The 13,816-nt window shown below is 35.3% G+C and overlaps 1 protein-coding gene across 2 annotated transcripts; it reads right to left on the bottom strand.

Annotated features, from left to right (window-relative positions):
• Nucleotides 1-6,645: 6,645 nt before the first annotated feature.
• Nucleotides 6,646-12,646, bottom strand: LOC125669559 (actin-like). 2 transcript variants are annotated; one of them, XM_056162601.1, is made up of 3 exons: nucleotides 12,024-12,568; nucleotides 8,647-8,853; nucleotides 6,646-7,809 (listed from the first exon to the last, which is right to left on the bottom strand). In XM_056162601.1, exons 2-3 carry the CDS (start codon nucleotides 8,770-8,772, stop codon nucleotides 6,805-6,807), a joined length of 1,131 nt encoding a protein of 376 aa, XP_056018576.1. In that variant the 5' UTR covers nucleotides 8,773-8,853; nucleotides 12,024-12,568; the 3' UTR covers nucleotides 6,646-6,804. The 2 variants fall into 2 exon arrangements, with proteins under 2 accessions (XP_056018576.1, XP_048760106.2); XM_048904149.2 differs by having other exon boundaries at nucleotides 8,647-12,646.
• Between the last annotated feature and the right edge of the window lie 1,170 nt (nucleotides 12,647-13,816).

Here is a 13,816-nt window from a genome sequence, read left to right as displayed (position 1 = left end):
GGACACCATACCAGGGAGCTACAGAATCTAACAGAGAAAAATAAACCCACATAACTTATTAAGCACAGGAGGTTAACAAGGGTGTCGGCAATGAATATTTTGAATTTTTTGCATTCAGATGCGACCTCGTAATAAGGTATATTCAAATAACTCCCTCGGTCAAAGGCGTTTATGCATTAATTACCACATGTTCAATCTTACACCAGACATTTATGCATGCTCGTACGTTCATGCAAAATTCTTTGAATAAAGGTGGATATTGAAAATTCTCTGTCAGAAATTTCTTTCCGATTGACTGTATTCTAAAATGCACAACCTAATAAATGGGAGGCCGTTTGGAGTGCATTTGTAACGGTGAACTTTTACAATACTTGTCTATGGAAAATAAATAGAAAGCAAATTCGACAAGATTTTTACTGTAATTTGGGTGACATTATTATATTGATAAGATAGCGGGTTTGGGGGTGGGATGGATGGATGAAGGGCGTGAATACGTACACAAGTCCCTATTCTGATATCACGTGGTCTGAGTCCCCAATACCTCTCATTACCAGCTCATTAGAGTTATCGCGCTTTGATGACTCTTGTGCGTCATTGGTAAGAAAATGCACAAGTCTCGCGAGTAAGTGCGAGATTACTGGGACGAAACGTTCATAGCAACCCCCCCCCCTTTTTTTTAAAAGTTAAAGTACATTGTGTATCTTTAAATAGAATAGCCATTGGTCAAACTGCATTTTTAAATATCCTAACACTAGTTTATCAAGGATGTTACATGTTTTTTTAAACTCTACTACACCTGATTTAAAAATTCCAAACAACGATGTTCTCTGTCCTAAGGCAGTCAATCAATATTTTGTAATTTTCAAAATAGCTTAGATGTAGTTTGGAAACGCAATTGTTGTGTTAATTAGTGTTATAAACGTCTTAAAAAATGCAGTTTGGCAAATATATAACTTATTCTAAAATATTGAAAAATGAGAGAGAGACAGAGAGAGAGAGAGAGAGAGAGAGAGAGAGAGAGAGAGAGAGAGAGAGAGAGTGAGGGAGAGGGGGGGGGGATGGGGTACATGAACGATTACAAAGTCCATGCCCATATGAACCTGTCCAAGTTGTATGATAAAATGGAATGTCTTCATAGTCTGACAGAATAATTCTAATAACATATGAATCCCATTAATTACAAGAAAAGTTATTATGTCGGATGTGCATGTTGGTTTTTCCCTTCACAGTTCTTCTTGCGATTGATGCTTTATATCGGTTAGATTTGGCAGATCCTTCACATAGTTTAATAAGTTCGTCTGTTTTCTTGTAAGAATAACCAACTCCTAAATTTGCCTTTAGAATTTTAATCAGTGTCGTGGTTTGCAGTCGATTATAATATGTATTCGATACCATAATTTATATTACGTATGCCTAAGTAATGTTTACGTATGTTGTCCCGGTAGCACGACTTTACGCGCCTTTAATTTGAAGAGTTCCAATGTTTAATAAAGGTGTAATAATTTAATCCTTATACTGGCATTATATATATGATACACTTAGATGCGGAAGGCCTTATATCAGTATTATAGTTTATTTTAACCCCCTCCCCAAGTTAGATACAAATATAATTTCAGTTTTTTAAAGTCTGTATATCAAACAGGATCAAGCATCTAATTAGATTAGAATAAACCGGCCTTAATGTGTACCTTACCAGAATGAAATGTTTTAAAATAGTTAAAAAACGGAGAAAAAAGTCATTAAAAAGTTCATTAATAACCAGCCTCGAACACTGTCTTAAGTTAAAATGTCTGGAATAGGTGAATATTTGCACATCTTAAACCTAAAAAAGGTGACTGCATTTACTGTGTGTTTCATTTCTATGTGTATATATACATGTACCCTTGATATTATACAATTATGAAATATCGTATGTTGCCAAGTCTGAGGAAACATCCGAGGGCGTTTGCGTAATTGAGAATCTAACGGACAACCAAACGTATTTTCTGAAGGTTAATATTAATAAAATTAATTTTCTGAATATATCTTTTATATATTGTGGAAGCAATTCGATTAAATACGTTCTTTAAATAGTTATTGATATTCTTAAATTTGGAAATACTGATCTTAGCTTTAATTCAATTGGTATCATTAATTAACATGTAAGTGCCCCCCCCCCCTCTCTCTCTCTCTCTCTGAATTAATTGTACATGTGTATCATTACTTTTTTGTACGAAAGCCGGCTAGGCTCATAACGAGTTAAAACGAGTTAGTATCTCGTTATAACGAGTTAATTATCTCGTTATAAAGAATTAATTATCTCGTTATTATGAGTTAGTATATATGGAAATGTTATGGGCCTGTTCTTTCCAAAATTTAGACGAACAATTATAAATTATCGAACTCCACTTACATACTGTGATGACTGTGTGGTTTACGTAACAATTTATTCGTCGTAAAGATGACAAGTAAATGTTTATTTCTACCTGCGAACCAATGAATAGATGACGATATATTTTCTTCTATTCAACAAAAATATTTATTTTCCATTGTCATGAATAAATTTAGATTTAATCGTTTTAATATACATGTACTACAATAGTTTGACAAATATTTCGATTTAACTCGACATTTGAGCAACAAATCAGCCAGCCTAGGTGCAGATGACTTTATTGAGAATAGATATATATTTATACCACTAATGCAAACTAGAGAACTAGAGAGCTTTTTTCTTTTAAGCTCACCTGAGCTGAAAACTCAAGGGACTTTTTCTGATCACTTTTTGTCCGGCTTCCGTCTCTCCGTCTGTGTCCGTCAGTAAACGTTTTACATTTTCAACTTCCTCTCCAGAACTGCCGGGCCAATTTCAACCAAACTTGGCACAACGTATCCTTGGGTAAAGAGATCACAAGTTTGTTCAAATGAAGGGGCAGATCCCTTCAAAGGGGAGGTAATCACAAAAATACAAAATTGAATGGGGTCATTTTAAAATCTCTCAAGAACCAGTTGGCCAGAAAATTAAAATTTACATGAAAGCTTTCTGACATATGCATAGTGTAGATTCAAGTTTACTAAAATTATGTCCCCAGAGGTAGTGTAGGGTCACACTAGGGAATCAAGGTTTACATGCGAATATCTTTAAAAATCTTATCAAGAACCACTGCGTCAGAAAAGTTGAAATTTACTTGAAAATTCCCTGATATAGAGTAGATTAAAATTTGTGCAAATCATGGTCCCGGGGTTAGGGTGGGGCCACAATAGAGAATCAAAGTTTACATTTAGATATAAAGGAAAAACTTTTAACAATCTTCTCAAGAACCACTGGGTCAGAAAAGTGGCAATTTACATGAAAGCTTCCTTACATACAATAGATTCAAGTTTGTTCAAATCATGGTCCCCGGGGGTTAAGAAGGGGTCACAATAGGGGATCAAAGTTTTATATGCTGATATATTTTGGAAATCTTTAAAACTCTCTTGAACTATCTATAACCTAGGAATTTTATATTTTGTATTTACAATGTACATTCTTTACGGAAGACCTTTCCTGTAATTCCATGGTGTATGATCTTATGACATTGACCTGGAAGTTTGACCTACTTTTAATAAAATTCCGACCTATACAATATTCCCTGAACTATTTAAGATTGATCTTCCATATCTTTTATAAATTTCTTATGGCAAGACCTTCCATTTCATATCATGTCCTTAGACCTTGTGACTTTGAACTCTGATTTTGACCTACTTTTTAGCTCATCTGAGCAGAAGGCTCAAGTGAGCTTTTCTGATCAAAATTTCCATGGAAATTTGTCCATTGTCTGTCGTCGTTGTTGTCGTTGTAAACTTTTTACAATTTTATCTTCTTCTCCAAAACCACTCGGCCAATTTCAACCAAACTTAGCCAAAAGCCTCCTTGGGTGAAGGGCTTTCAAGTTTGTTCAAATGAAGGGCCATGTTCCTTTCAAAGAAGAGATAATCACAAAAATGCAAAAATAGGGTGGGGTCATTTAAAAATCTTCTCAAGAACCACTGGGCCAGAAGAGCTGAAATTTACCTGAAAGCTTCCTGACATATTGCAGATTCAAGTTTGTTCAAATCATGGGCCCCAGGGGTAGGATGGGCCACAAGGGGGATCAAAGTTTTACATACAAATATATAGGGAAAATCTTTAAAAATCTTCTTCTCAAGAACCACTAAGCCAGAAAAGTTGAGATTTACATGAAAGCTTCCTGACATAATGCAGATTCAATTTTGTTGAAATCATGGCCCCCGGGGGTAGGATGGGGCCACAAGGGGGATCAAAGTTTTACATGCAAATATATAGTTAAAATCTTCTTCTCAAGAACCACTGAGCCAGAAAAGCTGAATTTTACATGAAAACTTTCTGACATAGTGCAGATTCAAGTTTATTCAAATCATGGCCCAGGGGGTAGGATGGGGCCACAAGGGGGGGGGGATCAAAGTTTTACATACAAATATATAGTTAAAATATTCTTCTCAATAACCACTGAGTCAGAAAAGCTGATATTTACAAAAAACCTTTCTGACATAGTGCAGATTCAAGTTTGTTCAAATCATGGTCCCCGGGGGGTAGGGTGGGGCCACAAGTAGGGGGGGGGGTCAAAGTTTTACATACAAATATAGGGAAAATCTTCAAAAATCTTCTTCTCAAGAACCATTGGGCCAAAGAAGTTGACATTTACATAAAAGCTCTCTGACGTAGTGTAGATTCAAGTTTGCAAAAATCGTGGCCTCCAGGGGTAGTTGGGGCCATAATAGAGACTAAGGTTTTACATGCAAATATATATGGAAAGTCTTCAGATATGGGCCAAGGTGACTCAGGTGAGCGATGTGGCCCATGGGCCTTTTGTTAGAAAACATACCTATTAAGTATATCCGGAACTATTTAGGTAGGACTTTCATATCCTGTTTATAGATTCTTCGGCAAGACTTTGTGACACAATGTGTTTGACCTTGGAGTTTGACCTACTTTTGAAAAACCCTGATCTATTTAATATCTCCTGAATCATTTAAGGTAGGGCTTTTATATTTTGTATATAGACCTTGTTATACTTTGTTTTTTTTTTTTTTTTACATGTACCTAATGACAATGAACGACAGGGCTAAGATGGCTCAGATGAGCGAAGTTTGTTGGTTTGTCCGATATAGTTTTCATTACAGGTAGGGCGGGTACCTGTAAAGTGCGAAACGAAATCGAAACGAAACGAAACGAAATCTACCGAAACGAAACGAAATCTACCGAAACGAAACGAAACCCACCGAAACGAAACTAAACCTACCGAAACGAAACGAAACAGATTGTATGATCGAACTCTTTTGATTATGATAATTGAAAATGGTATCTTAGGCCCCTTTTAAAGTTTACATATATAAATAAAATTCTCCTCCCCTTTGATGTAGGCTTTCGGCTTGACTGATACAAAGTTTTAAGAGTTGGAAAGGGGGGGGGGGGGGGGGTAAGCACAAAGTACATAAATACCATGTGCAATTAGCTTCGGATCCATAAATTTCAGAACGGAAGGTTACAGTCTCACAGGTCAGAGGTCTGGGGAAACACACTAAACGAGGGATGGGGTCGTCGGCATTGAATCCGATTTTGGGCATAAATACATGTTTCAGTGTTTTTTGCTCTAAAGACAAATATATGTATATATGTGGATATTGTGTATTTGTATGTAGTATATCAAACGGTGGATTCTGAATATGTCCTCCCGTTCTCTTTGTGATTTCTGCTTAAAATCCCCTTGTTCATAAGCCTTTTCAGTTTACAAAATGCCGACCTCCTCATAATATTATTGGATTAAAAAAAATCCGTTTTCCGTCCCGTTTTCAATTCCCCGTCGTAGCAACATCCCAAATGTATATAGTTTTTCCATTATTGAAAGTACTCGCACCTCAGCAGTTAGAGATAAAATAAGAGGTTAAGAGCTCTTCCTGCTTTCAATTTTCTCAGACACCAGCTTCTTCAAACAATGTATCTATGCCCAAAGGCGGATCCAACGTCGGCGACCCCACCCCTCGTATAGTGTGTTTCCCCAGATCTCTGAGACTGTAACCCTCGGTTCTGAAATGTATGGATCCGAAACTAATTGTACATGGCATTTAATCAACTACGGATATGTACTTTGTGCTTACTCCCCCCTTTCCAACTTTTAAAACTTTGTAACAGTCAAGCCGAAAGCCTACATCAAAGGGGAGGCGAATTTTATTTATATATGGTAACTTTCACAGGGGCCTAAGATACCATTTTTAATTATTAAAATTAAAAGAGCTCGGTTATACAATCTGTTTCGTTTCGTTTCGGTGGGTTTCGTTTCGTTTCGGTAGATTTCGTTTCGTTTCGTTTCGCACTTTACAGGTACCCCAAGTAGGGCATTGTACGTTGCGGTACATGTAATCATCTAGAGGAAGGCAGAGAAAAAATTCTTAAATGCGGCAAAAAATTAACACCAAATTCTAACATGACATGCAAATCCGAAAACGTAATATATTGTATGACCTGCCCTATCTATTGTTAAAAGTTTGATTGACAGGCTGCCTACCATCGATCACCATACAGGTAAAATTTGGGGGTGGTAACTTAAAATTGGGTCTTTAAGTATTCCGAGTTAAATTCGTATCTCTCCTTTGATTCATTGACGAAACTAATTCTTGTTTTATGAATTTATTAGATTGTAACAAATATATAAAGTGTTTAACAAAGGATTAAAAATGTATAAAGGATGAACAATTATGGTCTCATTATATGAAAATATGTATAGTAGTAATATTTTAAGAGTTCTTAAAAGTTCATAGAAAGAAAGGCACTTAAAAGCACTTCCTGTGGACAATGGATGGACCCGATTCCTCGTATTCCTGTTTGCTGATCCACGCATGTTGGAAGGTGGCGTGAGAAGCATAGATGGAACCACCGATCCAGACGGAGTATTTCCTCTCTGGTGGAGCGATAACCTTGATCCTCATTGTTGGTGGTGCGAGAGCAGTAACTCCTTTATGCATTCTGTCTGCAATACCAGGGAACATCGTTGAACCACCAGATAAGACAATATTAAAATACAAGTCTTTCCTGATATCGACATCAGAGTTCATGATACTTTTGTATGTGGTTTCATGGATACCAGAAGATTCCATTCCAAGGAAGGATGGCTGGAACATGACCTCTGGGCACCTGAATCGCTCGTTTCCAATGGTGATAACCTGACCGTCAGGAAGTTCATAACTCTTTTCCAAGGACGATGAGGATGCAGCAGTGCCCATCTCCTGTTCGAAGTCCAAAGCAACATAGCATAATTTCTCTTTAATGTCCCTGACGATTTCTCTTTCAGCTGTGGTTGTGAAGGAGTAACCACGCTCTGTGAGGATTTTCATGAGGTAATCGGTCAGATTACGTCCAGCGAGATCCAATCGCATGATGGCGTGGGGAAGGGCGTAACCTTCATAGATGGGTATTGTGTGAGATACTCCGTCTCCGGAATCCAGTACAATACCAGTTGTACGACCGGAAGCGAACATGGAAAGGACAGCCTGGATATGGACGTGCATGGCAGGAGAGTTGAAGGTTTCGAACATGATTTTTGTCATCTTTTCTCTGTTGGCCTTGGGATTGAGTGGGGCCTCGGTCAGGAGAACGGGGTGTTCCTCTGGGGCTACACGGAGTTCATTGTAGAAGGTGTGATGCCAGATCTTCTCCATGTCGTCCCAGTTGGTGACGATACCGTGTTCAATGGGGTACTTGAGGGTGAGGATACCTCTCTTGCTCTGGGCCTCGTCTCCTACATAGCTGTCTTTCTGACCCATACCAACCATAACACTCTAGGAATTGAATTGTAAAAGTACATGCATTACTTTTATTTGATGTATATACATGGATAACAGATGTAGTTCTATTTTATAATCACTTTGGTTCATCTAAAAGAATTATTTCAATGTTTTGAACTCGAGTTCCATTCAGACGACAACGTAAATTAATGTATAAATGCAGATTCAGCAATATTAAAGTGTACATGAAGTGAATCGAAGCATATCATACTATACCATAGCAAGCAACACTATTCTCATACAGAATTACAAAGAAAATCGCGATTAAGATTTCTAGAAAAACCACGTCTATTGACCAGAAAATCTAAAATTCAAATCCATATGTTTGTCCAACTTTCTATTTTGTATTGCTTATAGGAGTTATGAGATTGATCACTGTTCCTTATCTTCACCTTTCATTTACTATACATCATCAATATCATAAAAAAAACTAGCCTCTAATGAAATGTAGGGACTAATATTCTGATGAGACTGCTTATCATACTTTCGTGAATCACAAGGTTCCCGCTCAGCGCTATTCATATTGATGTTAATCAATTGATTTATTTTAAAAAAGTAAGTTTTAACGAAACTTCTATGATATAAGCAATTATCTTTAACAGTGTGTACGATGCCACGCCCCTACACACTAGGTCGCCAGCCACGCCCAAATTCTTAAAAGTCCTAACAAAGACTTGTAAATGAATACCAGTGTTGTAGTCCACATGTAATTCAATAGTCACAAGTGTTAATTGTCGCCTTTCACCACCAAGTGGTGTCTTTTTTCGTAGTAATTCCAATTTAAAAAATCTAAATTGATTGTTCCAAATATAGTTAAGGAAACATAATTACCTGATGTCTGGGTCGTCCAACTATGGAGGGGAACACGGCCCTGGGGGCCTCGTCTCCGGCGAATCCAGCCTTGCACATTCCGGATCCATTATCAATAACTAAAGCTGCAACGTCTTCGTCACCCATTGTATTTTATTTTTCAGTTCCTAGGCCTACCACTGTCAGTAAAAGTTCTCTGATGAATGAAGAAGCCTGCCAGTGCAATTCCTGGAATATAGCGCAGAAACACAATCACCTTATATGGTAAAACTATTCGGCGTTTGAATATCTGGAAATCACCTGATATACCCATCTGATACCTAAGAGCAACCCGAGATAATTTTACAAAGCCTTTAAGGAGTTATGCTGCACCAGCGAAATTTGATATGGATGAAAAGAACAATATTTTGAAATTGAAAACTTTGAACTTTACTTTATTTAGTAAAAACAAAATGCAGTTTTAGTACAAAGGAATCTGAAACAAGACGTTTTTGTGAAATGCAAATGCCCCCCGATAAGTAATAGTTAATATTGTATATTTATTTCGATGTATTTTGATTTATTTGGACGAAGGGCGGTGACGAGTGAGAAGCACGAGTCGAATGTTCAATAAGAGGGTGTTGCACCGAAGTGGGAATTTTCCCTAATCGGAGCTCCGTGCCAGCACTCGGGACGTAGAACTGACCTTCATTAATATTTATACTCATTTCGTATTTGCCATTTAAATACCTGAAGGATTCCCCAGTACTAGGGACAAGCCTAATACATTTTATGTGTCAATACATTATACATGTAGTCTAAAGATAATTTTTGAAATCGTGAAAATTAAATGGTCTTTTTTCTGAGTATCAGATACAATGCATACGGTTACATGTTACGAGTGTATCAAATATTATTCTATACTACAACAGTCCAAAAGCTCTTATACTCGTATGTATTGTTTTCTACAATCAACAATTGGCAATTGTACATGACTCTGACCACAAAACAAAATATGGGAAGTTTAATATGCTTTAATAAAGTTAAACATTATTCGAAGTACATGCACCTGTAAAACTTGATTTAACATACCAATTTGCTACTGGAATACATATAAACTCAAACTGTTTAACGGTTATTTACCATGTTTGGCCTTAAAGTTTTTCTTCCAAAGCTTTGCAAAGTTCACAACAGTTTTTCTTAAAAGGCACCATGCCTTTGTCAACAACTTTCATTCAGAAAAACATACAAGTTCTCGTTAGCAGCCTTGACTATTAAAACACAGGTATTACATGCTGTATTCGACGTGTTTGTTGAAAGTCCTATTCACAAACTAAACAGTGTCCAGGTTGAAAATTTATTTCAAACTCGGCACATGGTAATAAACAGAGATTTGACATGAAAAATTTATAAAGTCTAGAAATGTGTTTGAATTAAGAAAAAAAAATCTAGATGGAAAACGTAATATGGAAAAAAATGTGTTCGTGAGGGAGTCGAATCCGGTCGTTTTAAAAATAGAAAACATCTTTACATTTCGGAGTGGACGACCTTACCCACTGAACCACTTAGTAGACCATACATCACTAAGGAAAATTAACGTACAGGTGAAGTTGAAAATAATCCCAGTGATGTTGTTTCGATTTTTTTTTAATTTACAAAAAATGCCCTTGTGAAACAAAATTTCAAAGCGACAGTTTTTTTTAGAGGAAAACTCGAAGAACATGTTCATGCTAAATTTATATTGTTTCACGGAGGCAGTTTTTCTGAAATTCGGGGATACCCCTACATTTTAACGTTAAAAATCATATAAATCGCTTATTGCTTGATTGAAGCTCGAAATAGTTTGGCTAATTTTGTCAACACATGTCTTTTAAACATATTTTCAAAAATTATTGAATCAAGACATACATTCCAATTGGTTTCATAATATATTTGAATAACTCATTTTTTTTCGATCTTTCATGCAACACCTTTAGGGAAATTAACATGAGACGTGCAACACCTTTATTTACACCGCACAGTTTTAAAAAATATGCAAATGATGGTTCCGCCCACTGGTGTATCTCCAGTTATTGTACACTTTATATAATAGGAAAAACACCGCAGCCATGATACAATGGCCATTACAAAGATGGCCAAGGTCATAACGACAAATATCTTGGTACCAATAGAAATATCTTGTCACAAGAAATGCTCACGTGCAATATCAAAAATATTTAACATTTAGAAGTTATGGCCTATATCAATTTTTTTTAATGTAGGTCAATGCCAAGGTCAAAACGTTTAGTACCAACAGAAAGGTCTTATCACAAGGAAAACTCATGTGAAATATCAAAGCTCTAGCACTAACTGTTCAAAAGTTATTAGCAAGGTTAAAGTTTCAGACAGGATGACAAACAGGACAAAAACAATATGCCCCCTGATCTTCGATCTCGGGGGCATAAAAAGGATTAAAACCCCTGCTGGACTCGATCCCGAGATCTACGGTTCAGCAGTCGACGTGCTTTTCTCTCTCTGAATTTAAGAAGATAACTATTAAACACAAAATATTTAAAACATAAACATCAAAATATCATCTCTTTCTTTGACTAGAGGATTTCTGTACAAGATTTTTTTTTTATAGAACACATCATTTCCGTTTTCAGCAACACAAAGTTGATCATGATTATATGAGATATAATTTCTTAAAATATATTTGCATAAGCAGGATTTGACAAACTTTTTGTTTTCTTTTTTAAATATTTGTCTCCGTCTAAATCTGCTAAATATACAGAGTGATATGAAAAAATCAATAAAAATAAATTGATATTTTTTGTTTCAGGTGGCAATACTGATATATAGACTACATCAGCGTTCAAATGATTATAAACCGAATTCTCAAAATCCTTCAATAAATGTTCAAGATTGTTACAGTCGTATAAACAGTCGTGTAAACCACCTGTTATAATTATTAGATTGGATTTCAAAATTTTTCATAATGCAATTTTCGGTTATGAAACATTATATAGGTCTGGAAAAGTGATTCTAATTCATGTCCTTCATGTTCAAATAAATTTGAAGATATATTGCCTCTATTTTTGCGATGTACATGTACAGAATTGTCTGATTTTAAAAATAATTTCGTTATACATTCTTCTGGTATGATTGACAATAAACATTTATAATTGTCCTTAATGAAGTTTTCGCGGATATTTGGATTACATTCCTGAATAATCTCAATAATACACGATAATGGTAAAAAAAAAAGTTTATATATAGAACTTTATATGTATTATCTGTTATGTGAGTAATGCCCGCTTTGTTAAAATGTTCCCATTTCAACATTTTCCCAGCATTCATAACTTAGATTATAAAACAAACAGAATTTGTATATATCACAGTCATTATAATTAAAAACAACGAAATCTTCAATTGCATACCATGCACTGAGCATCTCAACATAAAATGATGGTAATGTTTGCATATCCTTCTTGTTGAATTCAATATTCCCAGATGTGGGGACCTGGATGCCGCCAAATCAATTCAAAATGCTACAGATGCGCTTTCCGCCAAACGCAATGATGATAAAGTGAAAATCAATGCTCAGTGGAACGAATCCTCTGAGGATGTTATGAAAGAAATAATAGAAAATAAATGCATTCAAGTGAAGAGATTCAGAGTGAAGCTCAGATCTGTTAAAAAGGATACCCTGTTCGCCGAGTCTACTTTTAATGACAAGTGGGGGACAGGACTGGACCAGACAGGTACCCAAAACACGAAACCATCTGATTGGCCCGCTCAGAATATCTTAGGACAAATCATTGGTAAAGCTATCAGAAACGAAAATAGATATTGCATTTTTACAAGAAACACACTTTGTTAAAAAGTATGAAAGTAAATATAATATTGGAAAACCATTCCATAACTACAGCGATTCAGTGTCTCAATTTTATTTAGAAAAATTCTCTTAAATGTTGATATAAAGGGTCGTATATTTTCTATTGTTAATATATACGCTCCCGATAAGAGCTGTAAAAGATGTGATTTTTTCAAGAATTTAAAAAATTTTATTTCCAAAAATTGTTTAAACGACAACATAATTCTCTGTGGAGATTTCAACTGTCAATTAAATGATAAACATGACAAAAGTATAGATTTAATTAATAACATAGTAAATAGTTTTGATTTAATTCATTTCGGGAAAAGAAATTATTCCGATATGGGTGGTCTAACATGGTTTGATGCTGATAATAATCCAAAAAGTCGGATAGATTATGTTTTCATTAATGATAACCTTTGTCCGAGATTTAGCGGAATGATAATAAAAAGAAATTCCAGGCACTCACTCCAAAGGATCTCGAATATCTTATCATATATTTTTAAAATTTCACTTTATAATTTCAACCGATAAGAGAGGACCAGGGTACTGGAAATTAAACGTATCACACTTACAAGATGAGAAATATAAAAAGGGAATTAAAAACGTCATTAACAACATTGACAATTCATTAAAGGCATAGGGTCTAAGATATTAGTAAAATTTTGCATGTTCCAAAAAGGTGGCGAAATTAAAGAATCACCAAAAGTTCCTCAGAATGTTTACAAACACATTGGTTACGATAGTAATTACAAAATAATCCCCTGTTCTCATTTGCCTAAACTGGTACATATTCCCTGTTGACTTCGTATCTCTTATGTTTGTGTGTAGCCACCAATCAGAAGGGCACCAGTTTAATATATTGTCCAAAGGGTTAAAACGTCAAAATGACTTCAATTTCAAAGCACTGCAGCTATAGATAACTCATTATTAATACTACAAATTTGGTTGTTTTTTTTGTTGTTGTTTTTTTTTTTTTTTGTCTTCTTGCAAAATATTGTGATGTCATTTTGAGATAAAAGATAGACCCAATTGATAAAAAAGAAACAAATTAAACGCGCAGTAAAAGAATTTTTGATAAATTTTTCAATATTTAAACGAAGATCGGTTTAAAAAAAAAGATTAAAGCAATTGAGAAACTGGGAGACCTGAAGACTTGAATTACAAAAAAACTTCAAACTTTAGGAGCGGAGTTAGATTGTATTTATGATAGATAATCTAAAGGCGCACAAATAAGATCAAAAGCAAAATGGATAGAAAACGGAGAAAAAAGTACTTCTTATTTCTTAAACTTAGAAAAACAGCATCAATCCTCAAATGTCATTTCAGAAATTTTAAACTCAAGAAATAAAAAGA

The sequence above is a fragment of the Ostrea edulis genome, chromosome 4 (assembly GCF_947568905.1).
Source record: "Ostrea edulis chromosome 4, xbOstEdul1.1, whole genome shotgun sequence".
NCBI classification, from domain to species: domain Eukaryota; kingdom Metazoa; phylum Mollusca; class Bivalvia; order Ostreida; family Ostreidae; genus Ostrea; species Ostrea edulis.
This window is presented reverse-complemented; position numbering and strand designations above follow the sequence as displayed.